General features: G+C 41.5%; 1 protein-coding gene across 2 annotated transcripts in view; it reads right to left on the minus strand.

Annotated features, from left to right (window-relative positions):
* Positions 1-23352, minus strand: part of PIR (pirin) — a 69235-nt gene that overhangs the window by 18657 nt on the left and 27226 nt on the right. For both annotated transcript variants that reach the window (XM_089693634.1, XM_089693633.1), the window contains one exon: positions 13513-13597. In XM_089693634.1, coding sequence (XP_089549760.1) covers positions 13513-13597 — 85 coding nt within the window. The remainder of the gene's footprint in view (positions 1-13512; positions 13598-23352) is intronic.

Genomic DNA, 23352 nt, shown 5'->3' on the forward strand with positions numbered 1-23352 from the left:
TGAGGGTCTTGTATGATTTATAAGGGAGACCCCACAATGAAACACACACACACCACAGGCCACCCTCCTCTTAGCAGTAAAGGACACTGTCTGGCCAGACACCCATGTCATAGTAACCAGAGAAGTCATCTATGTGGGGTCCTTCCAAAGTTCCATGCCAGACCTGAAGGGGGAACCCTGTGCAAAAAAAAAGAAAAAAGAAAAGAAAAAAAACACACACATTGGGTCCCCCTCAAAATCCACACTGGACCCTTATCAGCGCTTGCAGCCTAGCATACCCCCCCCAAAGCATAACAGGTCACATGCATTTAACATGAGGTACATTGCTGGGGTTGAGGGACCTGGCAAAGCACATTGTCCCCATGTTGATGAGGACAAGCGCCTCTTTCCCACTTTTCGGATTTGGTGGAAATGGCAGTTTTCAGGAGGAAACTATCCAAATCTGGAAGAACCCTTGAAAAGAGGGTGGTCCCCTGATATCCACCCCCCTCCTTACTTATTCACGTATAAAACACAATGAAAAAAAAAAAAGCCCCACAATGTAAATTCAATCACATAGTCCAGAGATGCAGATCAATCGCCAATCACAACCACGGCCCGCCAAAACAAAATTACACTTGGCTCCTGGTGAACTCCCTCATTGAAGTCACTGACCAAATACGGTCATGACCATATCAACAGCTTGCTGCCCTCTCACAGTACATTTATCAGCATCAGCTGCAGGCTAGGTCACGTACATGTACGTTGCCATCTGTTTCTGAGTTTTCAGGCGCTTGCCTGACCATGCCTGATTGGACAAGAGTTTGTCAGCAGGTTTCAGCCAATTTTGGCTGAAACCCGCTGACCGGCTGTGTCCAATCGTGGCACAGAGTTTTATGTTTGCTAAAACACAGAACTCTGTGTAAACAAAACAGCGATCCAGATGATGCTTTACCCTGAAAAGCAGGGAGGAAAAAAAAAACAGCCAAATCTGTGAGTAAAAGCAGCACACATCACAGTTGTTAGGCACACAGTTAATACCCCTTGATATTAACCCCTTCCCATATATATATATGTTTAATTGTGTATGTTTATATTTCAAATTTAAATTTTTGCCAGTGGAGCGCAACATGTTTGTATTTTGATTCAAAAGTGGAGTTACTCTTTAACCAAGATGGGGTGACTGGTTCCCTTAAATGTAAAAACAAGCTTGGAATAGGTTGTTTATGGGTGGAAGCTTGGTGACGTCATTTCTGGTTGGACGGCAGCCGCCATCTTGGTGCATCCATCCCTATATGGTTTATACTGTGTGGGTCTGTGGACCTGTTTTTTTATGTGAGTAGGATTTTATCTGCTCATTAATTCATTATATTGAAATATACTACACTATGGGAAGCCTCTTGTGATTATCCCCTTGAGAATGGACATGGTATATGTTGCATCACAGAACTAAGTCTGCTTCCGAGGAGCTGCATCTATGTGCACTGGTGTTTGTTCGTGGTCCTAGCTCTCATTCAATGGTCCAGATCTCATCCAAGAGACTGAGATCTGGGACACTCGACTCCCGATCACATAATCGCTGTGAAAAATCTTGTCCCTGTGCTCTCTTTCTTCTGAATGGTATCACTGCAATTCCCAGGAGCAGGAGAATTTATTTTGTGTTTTTCTTTGGTGGTAGGTTATTGTACTAGAAAGAAATATACATTTTTTTTTACTAATTTCATCCATTTTATTTTGATAATTCAAAAAAAAAAAAAAAATCAGGATATATCCATTACCACCAAAAGAAAGACCAGTTTGTCCTGAAAAAAACAAAGGTATAATCCACCTGGATACAAAAAGTAGTTGCGATGATATGTATGGTTTTACTAACACATGTGATAGTTCCAAAATTGTGTTCAGGCATTAACATTTGTTTTACCCTCAGTCACTAAAGAGTTCAAAAACATTTTTTAGTGTCAGTGTATTTTAGGAGGGCTAAAAAAAACAAAATGCTATTTTTTTTGGCCGTACTACAGGTACAAACAACAAATAATATATACATATATAGTGTTGCCGCAAAGGATATTTGTGTGAGAATTTTGTTTTTTTTCTTTATTAGCCTGGTTATCCATTGATCCTGTTCTACAGGTTGCTATTCTATCCATGGGAAGAACCTGAGACCCTTCAATAGCAGCACTGTCTGGAGAAGGTAGTATTAAATGGACTGGTAGATTCAGATGGATTTTACATAAATGACTTAACAAAATAAAGCTGAACTCCATCTAACACCTTTAATCGAATACTGCAGCAGTTTTCTCCTTTTTAGGACAAAAAGTTTTAGTTCAGTGAACAAAAACTGACCATTGTAAATGGCTAGTCTCAACACTTTTCCTGCCATTTTTATTGGACAGCTTGGTCTGTTAAAGGAAGTTGAAAAATAACAGCTAAAAAATGCAAATAAAAAATAAAGTTACAGGGGACAAAGACTGCTCTGTCAATGCTAGTGACAGACTGCTGCATATAGGTCATTTTTTATTTTGAGCTTTATTACCACTTTGAATGTTTTTCAAATGCAGCTAGTTTCATTTACCTGTATTTGTCTTCCTATCTGCTTCCTGTAAAAGTAGAACTCTGGACTAGCAGGATGTTGTTAGGGCTCATGTACACTGCAGCTGGTAAACTCACGTTTAGGAGCTGCTCAGCGGTTTTGTTTTTCAGCAGCCCCTGAACGCACCCTAATGTTTTCCAATGTGTCCACGTACACATCTTCGTTTACAGTCGCTTACAAGCAGTTGAGTTTACAGTCGTTTTTTTTGAGCATAACAAACCTGCGTTCAGACATCGATTCTATCAGCGTTTCAAACGCTAAACGCGGCAAATCGCGTTTATAAGCGTTTGAAATTTTTTTTTTAACTCTTCCAGTTCCCAATGCTGTCCAGAGCCTTTTTTCATCATGAAAAATGCATGCAAAGAGTTTTCAAGGTGCTCAGATGGACAAAACACTGAACACAGGATGTTCCTACCAAGCTTGTCACACATTGTAATGACCAATTCACACCTCAGACCTCTCCCACCCTTGGAAACAAAAGATTTGTTAATGACCATTCACACCTCAAATTCCTCATGAAGATCCCCTGCCAGGTGGCCTTAATAACTGACTCCAGCAGACACCTTCCCACCCTTGGAAACAAAAGAAATGTTAATGAGCAACTCACACCTAAGTATCTGAACACATACTGCTGTCCCTGCTTCTACTTTCTCTGAAACAGTCTGAAATAATTAATAGTTTACCACTTTTCAGTGCATTCTGGGCACTCAGGAGGTTCTCCTGTGCTTATCTTTAAAAAACGCTTCTGAACGCAAACGCGGCTAAACGCGGTATGCAAACACGGCAAAACAAATGTTTTTTTAACCTGTGTTCTCCTGCTGTCAATTTCCAGCGTTCAGAAGTGTTCTCCAAACGTCCCAGGTACATGAGCCATTAGTCTAAAGCTGCCCATACACATAGATATTTTTTTTTATTTTTTAACTTGTCTGCAAGCTGAACCAGCATAATTCAACAGACTCCTCCATCTGCCACAAACAGTATGGCTGGAGAAATCTCTCGCTGCGGCTACAATTTTCCGGCACTGCAGACTGTCAAAATTCCCAAATCATGACACCAAAAACAATATTTATAAGAATGAACGTATAGGAAAAATCTCAGAGCTGAAGTTCAGCAAAGTTTGAGCCCCCGGTCGCACCCCGCATGCACAAACACTCCCTTTACATCCTATGGTTTTGCACAAAGCAGCCCTGATCCTCCTCTTCTCAGGTCCCATGCTGGCACTCTGGGCTCCACCCTTGCAGCCCCCTAACAAGCCACTTGCTGCGGGGGCACTGGTGCATACTCACTCCTGAGCCCTGTTCGCCTTCATCCCCTCCTTCCTCACGGATTCTGATGGGCAGCAGTGGAGCCAATGGCTCCTGCTGCTGTATCTGAGCCAATGAGGAGCAAGAGAGCAGAGGGAGCCTTGGCTCTCGTGCACATTGCTGAATCGAGATCAGGCTCAGGTGAGTATTCGGGGGGTGGGTGGGTGTGCTGCAGGGGAAGCTGCATGCAAAAGATTTTTGTTTTACCTTAAAGTGTAGAGTAAAAGCTTACTCTAATACTACAAAAGGAATACTTGATGAATATATATATTAGTGTTTGCTGACATGGAGCACTGCCATTGTATAGTTTTATAAAATATAACTAGGTCAGCATTCTGTTTCATCTCCAAAGAATATAGTAAGACACACAACTGCAGGCCCATTACACAGAACAAATATACACATAAAAAGCCTCTAAATTTTACCTTCTTTCTTTTACACATATCTGGAACTGTGTTCAAAACCCTGGAACTGTGTCAAAGATCTGTTTGTGTACAAGAAATGATTTCCATATGCTTATCATATGTAATCTAATCCCCAAGTCAACGTATAAATGCAGGATCCTGAGTGTTTTCAATGTTCTGTAGAAGTCGGCATCTTGACTGTGCTCTTTGTGTCAGTGCCCTTTAACAGGTCTGCCTGTCATCCCTTTTATCACACTCTGCCACAGTCATCTCCCAGCAATCGCTTTCCAGACTCCAGCAAAGATCATTTTCTTCCCAAAAAAGTTATCTGTTCAGTCTCACGATTTGTTTATAATAAACCTTGTCTGCGTATTGTGTTCAGAGACATATTTGGACAGAGAATGAAAAGTATATTTTCCAGCGAAATACTTGCTATAATAGAACCTTGCTTTCATGGAGAGGACGATACAAACACAGTCCTAAATGCAATCACTAATTATGCGATCTTTTAAAGGAAAATCTGGACATTTATGGGATTGCTAATCAAAGAGATATTGATAAAACCAATAAAAAAAAAAAATCAGAGCATCAAAAGCTGCCCAAATACTGACAAAATGTAGTTAAATCACACCCCTTTCCCTATGCAGCAACCTTTCAGCTTCAAAAAAAGCTGCACAGTGTAGCCAGAATAGGGAAGGCTGTAGAACAAAGCTTTTTTTGTCACCCCCTCCAACATTTCTGTGCAGCTCTGCCAAGAAGAATCCAGCAGGTCTTTGTTCTTTGCATGGTTGGCCATTGCTCATGGAAAGCCAATTTGGGTTGCAATAAGCAGTAAACATGGAAGCAGATGGAGTTCTGCGGTGTTTTTGCAGTAAAAGGGAGAGTCAAAATGATCTACTGGTCCTCAGGTCTGTAGCTTTATTAGAAAAATGATCAATAGAATCGACAGCATGCTTTATGGAAATTAAAACAGACAGTCATGGGTACAACCCTCCTCAAGGTACGGGTCTCTTGGATGGCTCCTCCTCCTCCTCCTCAACTTCCTAGTGTTACCCTAATCTGCACTATAGTACCCTAGGCGCCACACAGATCTATGTTATTACACGCTACCAAATTACCTATTGCCATGGAGTTAGCAACATGAGCATCATTAAGCCAGTCAACACATTTTGCTGAAAGTTTAACTAAAAGCAAAACTTCTTTTTTAGTTTTGGATAGAGTGCAAAGGGACTAAAACCCCTGTTGGTTTTATTGCTGTCTGTGCCTCCCGCTGGGGTCCCCAAAGAATTCCTGTAATTTGCAGGGATTACTTCCTGTTTGGCTATGGAACAAGAAGTGAAGGTATATCTTTAAATCTCCCCAATGGGACACAGATGGCAAAAAAAAAAAAAAATCTGACAGGGATTATAACCCTCCCTTACTCTTATCCAAAATGAGAAACCCTCACTGCTGAGACCTGCAGTCTTGGAGACCGCCATAATAGACTTGCAATGTGCAGGTATGCTGGGGCAGCTATAGTTAGGGAAGATAGGAAAAAGGCTTGTGGCTCTTTTTGGAATGATTATGTTGAAATTCTTCAGCAAAGCCTTTGAAAGTTTGCCATGCCTGGTTGGAAGTTCTTGGGAAGGGTTGTATGACAGTAACCAGCACAGTAACACCCAGCCTTTGCAGTGAGGGTCATTTGAAGCTAATTAGGGATCGCAAGAGCTAAGAGCACATGCAGTGGTTACCAGTGGTAATGGAGGTCTAGCAACCGGTACAAGCAGCCTGTCATGAAGAGTGTACCCGTGACAGGTGGGGCATTCTCTTGCAGCGAAGGAGTTTTTGACGACATTATTTCCTGTGGCGGTCTGTCTCCCAAGGCCAGCGGATCAGCAATGCAGAGGTCACCAGCCTGGTCACTAGGTACGGAAGATAAACAGTTAATGTAGTGCACACATTGAGTCCACGCTAGGTGCACAGCGGGACCCCATTCTGCTACTGGGAGGGGAGTAGCAGCGATACGTTGGAGTGGGCATAGGCTGAGCGTGCCCCACCTAATTGCAACAAATGATAGTAGGGGTGTACATTGACATGAGAGAGCTGACTGAAGTTTAGTTTATTGTTCGGGTGTACACAGTGTACAGCCACCTCTAAAATTGGAGGTCGCCTTAAAGTTGAGGCATCCCTGAAAGCACCTTATCCCAGGGGCTTTGATGAACATGGCACAGTAAAAGGTACCCAATGTGCAGGGCGAGTGACCCCATCCAAGGTGCCATCACAGACCAGAAGAACACACCCTGGGGTAAGCCTCTTCTATAACCCACACTTGGTGCGTAATCGGGAGGGGAACAAGGAGGAAGTCCCACCTACCTACCCTACACACAGGTAGTTGTACTGGTTAAGAAAATCAGTCCCCTATGTTTTCTTATTTGACTGTTCTCCTGAGAAGCTACTGTGTAACAGGTGGGAGCTGTACAGCAAGAAATCTTTTCACCAAGTTTCTATACTACATCTCTCTCTCCAGTTTTCTCTCCACAGACATTTCTGTACTGGTTTACTTGTTATCCCAAAGATTTACAGTGTTATGTTTTCAGTTAGTTGTACGCATTGTGCTAGATTACAGATGACAAGATCAGAACTTTCTGGCCTGGAGGGGCAAGCGAACATCTCAAAAATGTCTGCAAAGCCAGCAAGAAAAATCCCTGGCCAGATAAATACATTTACCAGTAAGTCAACAAGATAATTTATTGTTGTGTGGATAGAGTCTGTCTTGAAGACATTACCCAAGCCTCAAGTAAATAGGAGAGCATCTGTGTCAGACAGCAGGTGGAGGCCAAGCAGAGGACTGTACAGCTGTTTGGCATGTCAGTGTTTCCTATGTTGGCTGACATGTAGTCTCAAGCACATGGAGAACGAAACACATTAACACAGCTTGCAGAATCATGATGGGACAATTAAAAGATACAATACCAAAATACAGAAATTCCTTGATAAAAAAGCAGATTTGGAGTTCAGGTATAAAATCCATACCTAATGATACATGAACATAAAAGCGGACCTTTGCCCTCCCCACCCGTCTTATATCTTTGTGGGAAACCTTCTTCAACATTTCCTGGACCCTCACCTAGACTAAAATAACATATTTGTTGCACACAGGCTCCAGAGATATCCATGCAAAAAGACAAAGAGAGGGTGCACAGACCTAGTACATTACCTTTAAAAGTTGGTTTAGTGTACAAAATGTGATATACTCACAAAGAAATAAAAGTCAAAAGGCACATCATAAGAATTACAGCAAGGTCCAATCTCCCTGGAAGGTGTCTAGTCAGAGACTATAGACCTCTAAATGGCTGACGCGAAGCCGCTGGTTGCAGCTCTGAGGAAGAGGCATCGCCTCGAAATGCGTCAGCCATTTGGAGGTCTATAGTCCCCGACCAGACACCTTCCAGGGAGATTGGACCTTGCTGTAATTCTTATGATATGCCTTTGACTTTTATTCCTTTGTGAGTATATCACATTTTATACAATAAACCAACTTTTAAAGGTAATGCACTAGGCCTGTGCGCCCTCTTTGTCTTTTTGCATGCAGTTCATTTGGATTCCCCTGGTCTGTTGAGGACAGCAAGGTGTGCATTCCATAGGCTATCCATGTATGTCCATCATCCAGCGCAGGAGTACAAGCATTTGTTCGTTTTTCTTCCAGAGATATCCATGTTACACATGACAGGAGACCTCAGGATACTCTATGGTGCATGTGCCATCAGGGGGCCAGCTGCAAGTGCCGGGATAATAAGACAGCAAACCCCATGGTGACATCAGAGAAAAAGATGGTGGTGTGGAATCAGGTGTGCAGCAGTGGATCCCGACAGAACACCTCCTGGGCATACAAATATGCTTCTGTGTATAACCCAGCAACAAAAGGCAATAGGTTGGAGGGGGAAAATAGGGGATTAGCTCCTTTTTAATCAACAATTTTTTTACTAAAGTTCCACCTTAAGTCCTACTAGATCACTTCAGTCTGGCCCCTTACGCAGTTATAGCTGTGTAAAACATTGAAAATAAGCGTCTATACTGTTTAAAATCCAGTAATACACGGTCTCACCCTGCTCTGCACATGCTCAGTTGCTCTCCATTTTTAGGCATTGCTGAATCTGCTGACTGCCTTGAAGCGGAATTAAAAACTCTCCTATCCGTTACAGTCAAGAAAGCTGCTTCTTTTTTATCTGCAACGGTCATGGTGCTGCACACGTGATCAGTTATGGCACCAGTCATTCGATGGTTTGACAGTTTGGCTGAGAACACAAGCAAATATGACAGCTAGCAAACCGGAATTCCAGGAATTTGACTGTTTTTTTGGTTCCGCTTTATGGTTTAGACTCCATTCACATTTGTACGACTCCAAAGACTTTAGAGTACTTTGATGCAACTTTAACGTAACCTTGATGCAACTTTGGATGGGTGAAACTTGCATACGACTTTGGCTTTCATTAATGATAATGGACAACTGTTGCATGTAGAACATCAAGGTGCAACTTTCATACAACTTTTGAGGGTTTTGTTTGCGGTCTATGGCACTCAAGTTGCATGAAAGTCGTACCAAAGTAGTGCATGAACTACTTTGAAGTTGCTGCGACTTGAAGTTGCACAGATATGAATGGTACCCATTGGGAAACATGGAAGGGTGACTTGTCATGCGACTTTGGACCTCAAAGTCCCATGACACGTTACACAAGTGTGAATGGGCTCTTATTTCAGTTCAGGGGCTTTGGACTTTAGCAAAATGGCAGCCTCCAGCAATAAGAAATGGGAACAATGCTGGAGGAAATGTACAGCACTCGTTAATTTTGGTAGTATAATTATTAATGTGAAATGTATGTTCCTTGCTAAAGAACATTTTTTTTTAATCAAGTTGTAATGGGTAAAGTTCCGCTTTAAGTCAGAAATTTAAGTCCTTCTAGATAACTTCAGGCTGGTCCCTTTTGCAGGTATAGCTATGTAAAACATTAACAATAAGTGCCTATACTATTTAAATTCCAGTAATACACAGTTTCACCCTGCTCTGTACATGCTCAGTTGCTCTCTTTTTTTGGCACTCTGCCGAAAATTAGAGCCACTAGAGGGGCTCTGGGCTTCAGCAAAATGGCAGCCTCCAACAAAAAGAAACAGGAGCAATGCACAGCTGATCACATGTAAACAAATGCTGGTTGTCGGCATTTACTTTCCTCACCGCTGTAACTGTGTGAGGAAAGGAGAGCCAAAAACGGGCGATCCAGTGACAGGGCACATTACACTGATAATCAGGACACTGATCATCAGTGCTCTGATTATCAGTGCAGGCCCATCAGTGCAGCTTGTTAGTGTCCATCAGTGCCATTTATCAGTGCCCATCAGTGCTGCCTCATCACTGCAGCCTATCAGTGTCCATCAGTGCCATTTATCTTTGCCCATCAGTGCTACCTATCAGTGCTCATCAGTGCTGCCTATCAGTGCTGACTCATCACTACAGCCTATCAGTGTCCATCAGTGCAGTCTCATCAGCGTACATCAGTAAAGAAGAAAAAATTGCTTATTTGTAAAATTTTCTGTCTTTTTTTTGTTTGTTTAGCAAAAAATAAAAATCCCAGTGGTGATTAAATACACTAAAAGAAAGCTCTATCTCAAAAAAAATGATAAAACTTTAATTTGGCTACAGTGTTGCATGACTGCGCAATTGTCATTCAAAGTGGGAGAGCACTGAAAATTGGCCAGGGCAGGAAGGTAGTGAAAGTGCCCAGTATTAAAGTGGTTAATAGAAGGTTTCTGACTGATATTTGTGGGTTACTGCTCTTAGCATATTCTGACTTCTTTTATGCGGTTTTACTAAATATGTTCATACTGTATATATTAAATTGGCCTGGTTACTGGTATAAAATTATTTGCACTTTCAATATGTGTTTTGTTCTGTCCATAGATTTACCTAACCCAACTCTGACCTTTGTGATAGTTAAAGTGGAAACTCAAGCAAGCAACTAAATACACTAATGAAATATTTATAAGGGTGCAGTTTTATCTGCCAAATGATTTGAGTTTCTGTCAATGCAGTTATTAGTTTTGGACAGCTCTGCCACACCACACCACACAGCCCCCACCTGGCAGAGGAAAAGACCTGATTTTTCTATGGTGTAGTTAAGTCACATTTATAGGTCTCTTTCCCAGTCCCACCCTGTGACTACACAATGGCAAAAAAGTGGCACTCTGATTCTGAGATCATTCAGACTTCATTAACATGTGCACATTGACAGGCAATAATTCAGCTCCCTCTTCCTATCAGCTTGTACACTGCACCATAGCACAACTGACTGACTTTTCCCTACTCTAGTCTGAGCTCTGCTGTATGAGACTGCAAAAGACTGATACCAACTGTATTTTAGGTACCAACACTGCTTTTACTAAAGAGAAGACATGTTTAGGGAGTAGGGAGGCTCACTCTTTAGGAGCCAGTCGACACCTGTAGCCATCTGATCTAGACTTTCTTTTGACTTGACTGAATGATGATCCAATATCCATGCGGAAGTCTATTACAACCCCAAACAAGAATTGCTGGAACAAAAACCCAGAAATCAAGTTGCTGCAAAACCTTGACCGACTGCTACTGGTTTCACAAGCATCAGGCCTGCCCATAAGTGGCTCTTCCGACATGGCTTACACTCACTAATACCCTCAACTGAACAACTTTTCAGACTAGAACACTTTTGTTTAAGAGAAAATCTGTGCAAGCAGACATCATGATATGGTCGAGTTGGGCATGAACTTTAAAATCAAACTCCGGAGTAAAGTTTTTGTTTTTCCTTTGTACTTCTATCCCCCAACGAGCCGCTGGATTGGGTCTTCGTTATCTGCACAGCCAGGGAACACGCATTTTTCCAACTTTCTCATGGAGTCGGTAACCATTTTATGGGCTTGTTTTTGTTGTTTTATTGAGTGGAAACAACTTGGTTGGGGATAAAGTTTGATGCTCAACTTGACTTGGCAGAACAATTTAAGGACAGACTTCCTTCTCTATATACATGAAAATGCAGACCTAGAATGTACTCCCGCCAGAATAATATCAATCTCTAAAATATCAACAGCAAAGTTCCTCTCTTAGGAATTTTTGAGAATTTCACTCAGGGGACATAAAGCTCCTAATACTTGCAGAAAATACCAGCCAGCCTGGCTGCCTTGTAAAGTGTTCCAGAGCAAGGGATTTAGGTTAGTTGTGACAATGTCCCAATGAAAAGTATGCTGGATATTTCATCGAACAGCCTCCTCCCTTCTAGTCCCTGGGGATGTAGAGGTACTCACACGGTCCCTTATATCCTGCTGCTTTGGATAAGACGGCTGTTCAGGCCTTCTGCTGTGCTAGTCTTCCCATGCTAGACAGGGTATCTCCTGGATAAGACTGTAGGGTAGTGAAGATCCCTCTCTTCCATAGCTCGTCTGGAGGCAGAACCCCTCCTTCCCCAGGGTCCCCTCCCAGGCCTCATGACCCTCACCACTTCATCTTCCACTGGGCCACACACTACTCCCTGGTCAGGCTCTTCAATATTTATGGGGCCCATTTTACCACCGTGCCAGGCCTACTGCCTGAGGATTGGTCAACTTCCCATAAATATTCAGATCCTTGCCTCTGCACCTTTGCCCACTAGTTTCTAGAGGTTTCCATGGACCTTCAAAACCAGGGGGAGGTGACAGAGGCCTGATCTGGGGAGGTGATAGAGGCCTGATCTGCAGAGCCTTTCAGCCGGACCTAAAGCTGAACCCACAACAATCACAGACTCACATGACTACAGTGAGTGAGCTTAAATATACTGAACATCACTGTAAACTAGAGGGTGCTGCATGTTTTAAAACTTCCACAGGTGAACCTCTTTTTCGCCACAAGATATCCTCAGTCTTCTGGGATGTATGATGCCCAGCATCACTTAGTCCAAAAGCCTGGGGACCCTATGGTAAATTCAGAGCATTATAGCCCCTCCCTATGACAGGGCAGCACCACAGTACCCTTCATATACACAGTACTGGTGCAGAAACTGGTACTGACGTTCTCATGTCAGCACCACTAAATGCATATGTATGAACCATCCAGCAAGGAGAAGAGGCATAGATGAAGAGGACCATGCAGTGTCAAGTTACTAGCCTGAAGATTTGGGATGTTGAAGGCATGAAAAACATTCCCTACTGATCCCAGGAGTCAAACTTAGCTGGCCTCAGCCATCACTCTGGTAACGCCCTTTGACGCATTTCGCTTGCTTAAGGTTTGCATTCCTACTTGCACCTTGAGTTTTGTACCTGCATAAGACAAGTACTGATCATGTAATTTTGTGATATAATTTGTTGCCCATATAGTGTATACTATCATAAATCTTCACATTTCTGTGCCAAAGGTTTCTGTTTGTGTTGAAGCATGAGGCATGCTGCATGGCACTGCACAGGTTAATCCATGACCTCTTTCTGTAGTGTGAGAACTGACACTTCCTGTGAAGCTACACATCCCACAATCCCTGGTTTTCTCAGTCTAGTGTTCTGTAGGTGACTGTTACACTGCAATTAGATATGACAGACACAAGTAGGTAGAGCAGTCACATACACACACTTGCATTTTTAGATGAGGCATTTCATCATTTTAGCATTCTACATTTGTGATGCGAACACAAAGGGGGTGACAAGGTATGCATTGAATACTGTGTGTCCCAGAGCAGGACGTTTCCTTGTCCCTTTGGTGCATAGGAACAGGTTAGCTAAGGCAATGCATAGACAGAGGGGGTAAATCAGCTCTGACACTACAAACTTCAATCACTACATTACAAGGTAAAGCAAACAAACAAACAACACAAGTGAATAAAATGTCACTTACACCTAGTTAGACAAGTGTCTATGCCTTTAAGGTTACATGTTAAAAAAATAGAAGTACAGCCAGTGGGAACCACAAGAAGGGGGTGGGAGTCGATTCAGTGTTTGTTTGGGGGGTGGATATCCCAGGGCCCAAAGCTAAGCTTTACGGAGCTTTTAATGCTCATACGGATTGATAAGCTAGGTCTTCTCCTACACACTGATGAGCTGGTCTGCTTTATTGATCTATTACAGATCATTAAGTCATTAGTATACCATTTGGGAGTTACTCTTTCAATTACAGAACATTTCTTACTACTGAATAAAGTCAGATGAGGAAAAAAGACAAAATGAGGAAAAAAAATAGTTTATAGTAAGGGTTTTTAATATATAAATTGCTTACCTTTAGGCACCTTCTGCATATGTTTTCCTCCTTTTTCTATTTTAAAATCTAGATACAGGGTTGGTGTTCGTGTGTAAACTTTTGACTGGAAGACAACACAAAAAAATAAAAAAAATTAACATAAAATTACCCATTTAAAACTAAAGGTTATAAAAGGGTTTACAAAACCTTTACAAATTCCAAGCCACTGAGACACTGAAAGATATACACAAATCTTCCATGGCAAAATCTGAACTCTTCCATTTAAATATTTTGATCATTATGGTAGACTTGAACAGCGAGCTCACATGAGCATGCAAATGAATGCAAGTAAAGCAAACATTATCCTCAAACCTGTCTAGCAAATTGTACACTGATGATTTATGCATATGACGTGGTGCTTAGTTTGTTCTTGGTAAAAATCCCCCCCAAAAAATCCAGTTTGGGGCCATTATGTTCCAATAAGTAACTGAGGGTGCACTGAGGAATGTGCATATCAACAATAAACCTGAAAAAAAAAAAAAAAACCAAATGTGACCGGCTTACCATCAAATGTATTTTTTGTGTACCAAACAATATAAATGAAATCCTGTACATGCCATGCACACACAGCTCAGTGTATAATCTCTGCATCTGTAAAATGTTGGAAGTGCTGGGGTGAATAAACCTCCAGTATTCATGCCAGGTATATAATCCCAGCCTGACCATTCAAGAGGGCCAAAGATTCCTGAACTAGAAAGAGGATGGGGAGAAGATGGAAGGCACCAGCAACAGAAGAGATCAGAGACATTGCAGGACTGAAGGCGAGGGCACTGTACAAAGTGTGCCATAATGTGCAAACATGCTGTGCATATTTGCACATTACAGAAAAAGCTCTAGTTAAGCTGAAAACTTTACTTCCAATTTAAAGCCCAATTAATGATTCAGACCAAATAATAAAAAGAAAACCACAATGTAGCAAAACAGTAGCTGTTTAATGATTCCCCACTGGTTTCTTTGGCAAAGCACTTCCAACACCATCAGAAAAGATTCTCTTGAATCTCCATCTTAAAGACAATCCGTCTAGTGATAAAGGAAACAGACTACTTTCATCACAACTGTGTAGATGCTCCCAAACCAGGGTGGATAAAAATTAAAAAATTTTTTTATTTAAATCGGATTTTTTTTATTTAAATCGGATTTTTTTGAATAAAATGCTTTTTGAGGAAAATATATTACCATCCAAAGGTTATTCCATCATGAAATAAAGATTCGTTTTTTAATTATGTAGAATAAGGCTGTATATGTTTAATTTTTTTGGTAAATAAATTCCATGAATCCATTCACAATGTCATGCTCTTCCAGAGGTTTTTGTAAGATTATTGGGCAGTTTCTCTGCCTACAAGATATTATCACAGATGATTGGTTTACTTTTGCAGTTCTCAAAACTGAATTTGACTCAGCGGAGATCACATGCCTCTTCTTCACAGCAAAAATGTTATAACATGAAGAGAGTTAAGAAAAAGACCTTCATCCTAACTTCTACAAACCTATGAATACAGAATCAACCCCTTCAGTGCTAAGTTTCAAGAAGTTCAGTGAATAGAATAGAAACAATATTTTTCTGATTGTTTGGAGTGGAATAGATCTGCACAAGAAGAAAGTGAAACTAAGTGTGAGGAGGAAGGGGCTGACAGTCTAAGTTTCTTAAAATATATATATTTTGTTTGGCCAAATTAGTTAACAAACATGGATGTTTAAGTAAATAACATATGCTGGAATGTTATTGTGTCAGTTGAATAAATCTATTTAAATTGTTATTATTAAGGTAATGATTATTTTTCTCCTTCCTAAGTACAACAGAAAAGTTGTCCAAATATGAATGATTAACCTATTAAAACTGGGGATAAAAAAAACTAATATGAAAAGTTATTCTAAAAATCTTCATCTACTTGCATATTAAAGTTATACCAGCAAGAATTAGTCTTTATGTACAAAACCATGATTTAAATCAAATCCACCCTGTCCCAAACTATATATATATATATATATCACTATAAAGGACAGACAGCTCTGGGCCCCCAAGTGCTTTTGGGCCCATGGCAGTTGCATGGTTTGCTACTGCTATGGGTAAACCCTTGAACAGAAGTAGCCTGACAAATATGCAGTACAATGAAATAGTGGGCCATAAGAAGCATTAGGAAGCTCATCTTTCTAAATGAACCCTCTACACTGACATAACATGAGCAACCTTCCCATCAGAAGCCCCAGAATTCACACAGGATGTTAATGACAAGGTCAATTCATCATCATCATACCCTGATCGCCTTCATGTTGAATCTTTTAGTAACACTAGATCTTTCTGTAACACCAATGTCACCAAAGGCCAAAATCAAACATGGAGATGCTTCTATAACCTAACTAAGCAGGCAAATATAGGTTACAGCAGTCTATCCAGAGCTAGCCAGGACATAAGATCCCCCCTACAAAATCACAACTGCACCATAATGTCTTTTTAGATTTTTCATAGGCTGGCAATGGTAAATGCAGAATCGCAGCTATAAATGTTGAAAGGTTTTTTTTTTTTTTTCCACCATGTTCCAGGAGCCATGCTGAGATTTATCGCCTTTCCATGCTGAAGTAACTCACCACATATAAACATTCATTGACCGTTTCAATGTGATTAAGTGGAAACTAAAGTAGAAGAGACAACTGGCATCAGCCTATACATGTTATCAATTTACATACTTGCTGTCTGGATTCCTTTTGGTCTAACAAAAAGTGAAAGTCATGTAGGGAGGAGGAAGATGGAAGGAAGCCATGCAAAGGAAGAAAGAACGCTTCTTGTGAAATTCATGTTTTCTTCTGTGTTAAGTTATCATCTGACATAAAGCAAATGTTCTAGCAAGTTATGTTTTTCGAAACACATGGACATTTTATGCATTTTTAGCGCCTTGCGGGAGAGCAGGACCAACTTATGGCACAATAGGTTTTCACAATATTGTCATAACAAACTACATTAAGAGTGCAACCCGCCTAATGTTAGAAGTCAGAAGGCTGAATTACCACCTTAGGGTCCAGCAATGAGCCTCATTGTAGCTCCCAACTCCGCTTCCAAGCTAACTGCCATTTCTCCCTAGCACAGCTGCCTTTCCTTATTGTAAAATAAATGAACAATCTAACAGTGGGAGTGCAACTACTTATAATGGCTGCAACAAGTGGGTAGAGTTAAAAATTTCAGTGCAGAAAGAATGCGGGGTATAGTATCTAAGAGACAGAAGAAGTGGGTGGCAGTTATGCCTGCTTGCTCCTACTTAAAAAGATAGAATATATGTAGACTGCCATAGCAGATCTCATTCTGGAAAATGCAAGTTGCCTGGCTGTCTCTGGTTTCCCTATTTTTGCTAAACTAGAACATAGATTTAGCCAGTAAAGATAGAACTCATGAGCTATGTTCTTGTTCTGAGTAAGTGTCTGAAGCCATTGGACCTGTATAACAGTTAAGCAGACAGCATTTTCACAAGGAGAGGTCAGCTATGGCAGCCTACTTACAGTTGCAAGAAAAAGTATGTGAACCCCTTGGGATTACGTGGAGTTTTGCATGAATTGGGCATAAAATGTGCTCTGAACGTCATCTAAGTCACAACAATAGAAGAACACAGTCTGCTGAACATAATACTACACAAACAGATGTTGCCATGGTTTAATTGCACGTAACATGTAAACATTCACAGTGCAGGGAGGAAAAAGTATGTGAGGCCCTAGCTTAATGACTTCTCCCAGAGCTAATTGGAGCCAGGAGTGAGCCAACCTTGACTCCAATCAGTGTGATGATATTGAATGTGTTGCTGACAGCTGTCCTGCCCTTAAAACACACACACCTGTTTTGGGTTTACTGGTTTCAAGAAGCACTGTCTGATGTGAACCATGCCTCGCAGAACAGAGCTCTCAGAAGACCTATGATCAAGAATTGTTGACTTACATGAAGCTGGAAAGGGTTACAAAAGTATCTCCAAAAGCCTTGATGTTCATGTGTCCACAGTAAGACAGATGGTCTACAAAGGGAGAAAGTTTAGCACTGTTGCTACTCTCCCTAGGCGTGGTCGTCCTGTAAAAATGACTGCAAGAGCACAGCGCAGAATGCTGCATGAGGTAAAGAAGAATCCCAGAGTGTCAGCTAAAGACCTACAGAAATCTCTGGCACATGCTAACATTTTTGTTGACACATCTACAATAAGGAAAACATTAAACAAGAATGGAGTACATGGGAGGACACCACGGAGGAAGCCATTGCTGTCCAAAAAGAATATTGCAGCACGTTTGAAGTTTGCAAAAGAGCACCTGGATGTTCCACAGCACTACTGGCAAAATATACTGTGGACAGATGAAACCAAGATTGAGTTGTTTGGGAAGAACACACAACACTATGTGTGGAGAAAAAAAGGCACAGCACACCAACATCAAAACCTCATCCCCACTGTAAAACATGGCGGAGGGAGCATCATGGTTTGGGGCTGCTTTGCTGCCTCAGGGCCTGGACGGATTGTTGTCATTGATGGGAAAATGAATTCCAGAGTTTATCAAGACATTTTGCAGGAAAACGGACGACCATCTGTCCGCCAACTGAAGCTCTGCAGAGGATGGGTGATGCAACAGGACAATGACCCAAAGCATACAAGTAATTCAACAAAACAATGGCTGCAACAGTACAGAATACACCTTCTGGAGTGGCCCAGTCAGAGTCCTGACCTCAACCCGATTGAAATGCTGTGGCATGACCTTAAGAGAGCGATTCACACCAGACATCCCAAGAATATTGCTACACTGAAACAGTTTTGTGAAGAGGAATGGTCCAAAATTACTCCAGATCGTTGTGCAGGTCTGATCTGCAACTATAGGAAACGTTTGGTTGAGGTTATTGCTGCCAAAGGAGGGTCAACCAGTTATTAAGTCCAACGGTTCACATACTTTTTCCTCCCTGCACTGTGAATGTTTACATTTTATGTGCAATTAAACCATGGCAACATCTAATGTTTGTGTAGTATTATGTTCAGCAGACTGTGTTCTTCTATTGTTGTGACTTAGATGACGTTCAGAGCACATTTTATGCCCAATTCATGCAAAACTCCACGTAATCCCAAGGGGTTCACATACTTTTTCTTGCAACTGTATATCTTCGATTACAATTTTTTATCAGTTTGGAGGTACCAAACATCATGTGCTTAGGACATCTACTGCTAATATGGTGTAACTGAAACAGTGGACCATACCTATTTAACGATACTCATAACCATTTACAAAAAATGAATGGGAAACTCATACAAATGAGCGCAGAGAGGCCACTCCAGGTGGAAACATGTGAACAGTTAATCATGAGCTCACCACTGCTGCCTTGTAATCATTTGCATGATGAAGAGAACTGAAAAAAATAGGCGCTGTGGAAAATGCTCTCAGACAAGCACCTTAATGTGCATCTTTATTGGGTGAGACAAAGTAGCAAATATGAATAAAATTTGAGCAGCCTGAAGTGGACAGTGTGACTTCAACGGACGGCCCATCCGCTCTGAAGGGAGCTGAGATCGGAGAATGCTCCTATCGACTTCAAATCACGTGGTGTCAGCGTCCCGGGTGGTGTCACCATGGCAAGCAAAGTCAGTGTCCGGCGTTGGCTTCAGTTGGGAGCATGTGTAGGATTACCAAGATGACGGTTCACGCAGTTGCGCTTTGTCAAACAAACCACCACGTGATTTGAAGTCGACAGGAGCATTCTCCGATCTCAGCTCCTTTCAGAGCGGATGGGCCGTCCGTTGGAGTCACACTGTCCACTTCAGGCTGGTCAAATTTTATTATATTTGCTACTTTGTCTCACCCAATAAAGATGCACCATCATTAAGGTGCTTGTCTGAGAGCATTTTCCACAGCGCCTACAAAAAATGAATGTAGACAGTAGAGCGGTTTCAAATGACCATTTGACATTTATTGAAAAGTTTCTACTCCCTCCAATATTCAGATGTGGACAGTGCAGGTAAGCAACTGTGGACAGTTGTCCAATAAAATGTACATCAACAGAGACTGATTTTTAACACATAGGGGCTGATTTACTGGAAGAGTTGAGAATATTTATTGAACAAAATTGTAGTTGTGTTTACATCAAATACCGAATGAAAGAAATATACAGGAATCTGCTTTTCATATGATTGGATATTCAAAATGAATCCTTAAGGATGGTACACACTGAGCAAAAACTGGTCGATATTAAGCCAGTGTGTACAACAGCTTGTCAAGCTTCTGTCGAATGGGCATGTTAGAAAACCAGCAGCCGACTGGAATCTAATCAGCGCTCACAGCCAGTGGCTGCAAGTGCAGCTCAATGTATCCTGCCGGGGGGGGGGGCGTTCTTCCTGTCAGAACACAACAGCATAGTGGGGAGATTGCTGTACTAACATTGCTTGTGTTAATACAGTGATCTGAAAGGTTTTTTCCAATCAGCCCAACAGGCTAGAGTGTGTACCCTGCATTACTCCATATATTCTAGTTAAGCTGGGCATACATGGATTGAAATTTCGCTGGTTCAGCATCGACTGTCCGAATTTCAATCCATGTGTGGCCACTGTGGTTGTACAGAAGTCGATCTACCGAATTACTTCTGTTCAACACCCCTATGGGTATATTCTTGCTTGATCAGTTCCACAAGCAATAGAAGATATTCTGACTGCAGGTTAGCCTCCCCGCTGTCAGAACACAATGACATCGCAGAGAGGATTACCACATCTACATTGAATGCATGGGAATTGGGTCATTTTTGTTTTTTTGGTTCGAGCAGCTTGAGTCAAGTTTAGTTATGGCTAAACACTTTCTGTTGTGAAACACATTCGATGTTCTGCTACTGGCTAATTCTGTATTGATGGTTTTATAGTAAGAAACTTCTAAAAAGCAAGGCCAATGTGTGTGGATTTTGATACTTCTGATGTACTGGTAAAAGACATGGCAGATTCTACCCAAAAATTAGGGTAGCAACCTTATTTACAGCTTCCATACACTGTACACCCGGGCAGCACAGTGGCTAAATGGTTAGCACTTCCACCTGGCAGTACTGGGATCGTTAGTCTGAATCCCGACCAAATGCCTGCAGTTTGCATGTTCTCCCTGTGCCTGCGTGGGTTTCCTCCGGGTACTTCGGTTTCCTCCCACACTCGAAAGACATGCTGGTAGGTTAATTGGCTCCTGTCTAAATTGGCCCTTTTATGTATGGGACATTAGATTATACGCTCCATGAGGGCTAGGGACTGATGTGAATGTACAATATATAGGAGGTATATAGATGTACTAGCGCCGTCAATTTACGCAGCGCTTTAAATTTGTAAAGCACTGCAAAAATTGACGGCGTCATATAAGTACCTCTAATAAATAAAATAAATACAAATTTTAGGGAAACCCAGTGGCAGAAAGCCAGATTAAGTGTATAATGTACATACTTGTGGTCATATTGGGGCACCTGCTCTTAGGCTAGAACGTTAGGTATAATATTTTTAAAGTGAATCTGTTTCCGTACAGAGAACTAGTCATTAATGGGCTTAAGAATTTACAATTTGCCAACTTTATTATACAAGTTTTATTTTTGCCCCATTATTCAGTTTTACAAATCAGGATGACAGCGTCAGTTTCTTTGTTTTGAAGTGTTAGTGTAAGACTCACCAGACACGAGGACCCTTGGCACGCATGGTGAGCTTATATATTTCGGTGAAAAAACAAATGGCTCACGATTTTGTGTGTTTTTGGTAATTTTGGGAAACAAGTGAAAAGTTGTTAAAATGCATACTAGGTCACACTAAGAGGTTGGGTTGAAGCGTTGTCATCCACGACTGAATTCTCTTTTTTTTGTTTTTGTTTTTTTTAAATTTGGTATGTTGCTGTTACCAAAGGGTTACTTCATTGTGAGTTCTGGGGCTGTATTAATGTTAACCCATAAAAAGTGGTACAGACTGCTGCACCACAAAACCACTGAGGGAACCCTAACAATTTCATCAAACTTCTTCCTATCTAAGCCAAATATTCCACTTAAAACTAATAAAACATATCTTCAACACTCAGTTCCATGTGTGATCACAGTTCAAAAGAGTTGCATTTCTTTTGTTCTCGTCTATAATCTGATGTAGCAGATAGTCACTATTTAATGCTCTTGATTTAAAAGTGTACACAAAATTCTTAACCGGGCATGCAGGTAATTATTCATGACCATGACTGCTAAGGAAATCATGTTCTGTGACAAGAATAAACAATTCTGATTCTCATTTTCCAAGGGCTAACAGTGTTTTGAATGATGAAAACAGGGCTTAAATGGATCCATTCTGAGGAAGAGGCAAGTCCTCGAAACGCGTCAGCCTTTTGGATGTCTAAACTCCCTATTACGGACTGTTACTCAGCGCGGTGTTGACCCAGCTGTTCTTTATGATGTGCCTTGACTTTGTCGTTTGTGAGTACAACACATACTTTATTTTTTATGGTAATGCACTAGGCCTGTGCGCCCTCTGTTTTGTCTCTCCTGATCCATTCCTATGCCTGTGCAGGGCAAAGTAAAAAGGTAACTTTATTTTTATTCCCCCAACTAGCAGCACATACTCCCCTATCTCCTGAACTGCTCTGTTCAGACCAGGGAAACTACTGCCAGGACCAGGGAAACAAAGCCTTGTGTAAGCTCAAAACTGGCTTGTCATCTGCTTATCCATATCAAAAATTGCTGGGTATTTCAATTGCCTCTCAGTGACTGAATCAATGCTTCTTTATTGTGAAATCACAGGTTGATATTTGTTCACGACCATGCTATATTGATTAACCACAGTGTAGTCTGTAGGGAGCTGTACGACCTCGTCCTTACTGTTTGGCAGTTCTGCCTGTATGTATTACAAGAATGTATGAATAAGAATGGCAGGAGATCAGCTGACATATACATGTTTCAACTAAGTGTTTAGCAGTGTCTGGAGTTCAGCCTTAAAAAAAAAAAAAAAAAAGAAGAAGATGGAGCATACTTTGGTGTACACCCACTTATCCACTGTGAGACACCCTCATACAAGGTGTTCCACTTGTGCACTTCCCAAGACTACAAACTCTTATACACTATATTACCAAAAGTATTAGGACGCCTGCCTTTACACACACATGAACTTTAATGGCATCCCAGTCTTAGTCCATAGGTTTCAATATTGAGTCGGCCCACCCTTTGCAGCTATAACAGCTTCAACTCTTCTGGGAAGGCTGTCCACAAGGTTTAGGAGTGTGTCTATGGTAATGTTTGAAGCACATTTGTGAGGTCAGACACTGATGTTGGATGAGAAGGCCTGGCTCGTAGTCTCTGCTCTAATTCACCTCAAAGGTGTTCTATTGGGTTGAGGTCAGACCTCTGTGCAGGCCAGTCAAGTTCCTCCACCGCAAACCAGTGCACAGTCATATTGGAACAGGAAGAGACCATCCCCAAACTGTTCCCACAAAGTTGGGAGCATGAAATATATCCAAACTGTCTCGGTATGCTGACGTCTTAAGAGTTTCCTTCACTGGAACTAAGGGGCCAAGCCCAACCCCAGAAAAACAACCCCGCACCATAATCCCCCCTCCACCAAACTTTACATCTGGCACAATGCAGTCAGGCAAGTAAGGTTCACCTGCAAATTGCCAAACCCAGACACGTCTATCATACTGCCAGACAGAGAAGCGTGATTCATTACTCCAGAGAACATGTCTCTACTGCTTTAGAGTCCAGTGGTGGCATGCTTTACACCACTGCATCCAACACTTTACATTGCACTTGATGATGTAAGGCTTAAATATAGCTGCTCGGCCATGGAAACCTATTCCATGAAGCTCTTTACGTACTGTTGTTGTGCTAAT

This window comes from Staurois parvus, unplaced genomic scaffold (genome assembly GCF_062004578.1).
Source record: "Staurois parvus isolate SC_StPar_1 unplaced genomic scaffold, SC_StPar_1.0 ptg000635l, whole genome shotgun sequence".
In the NCBI taxonomy this organism is placed as follows: Eukaryota; Metazoa; Chordata; class Amphibia; order Anura; family Ranidae; genus Staurois; species Staurois parvus.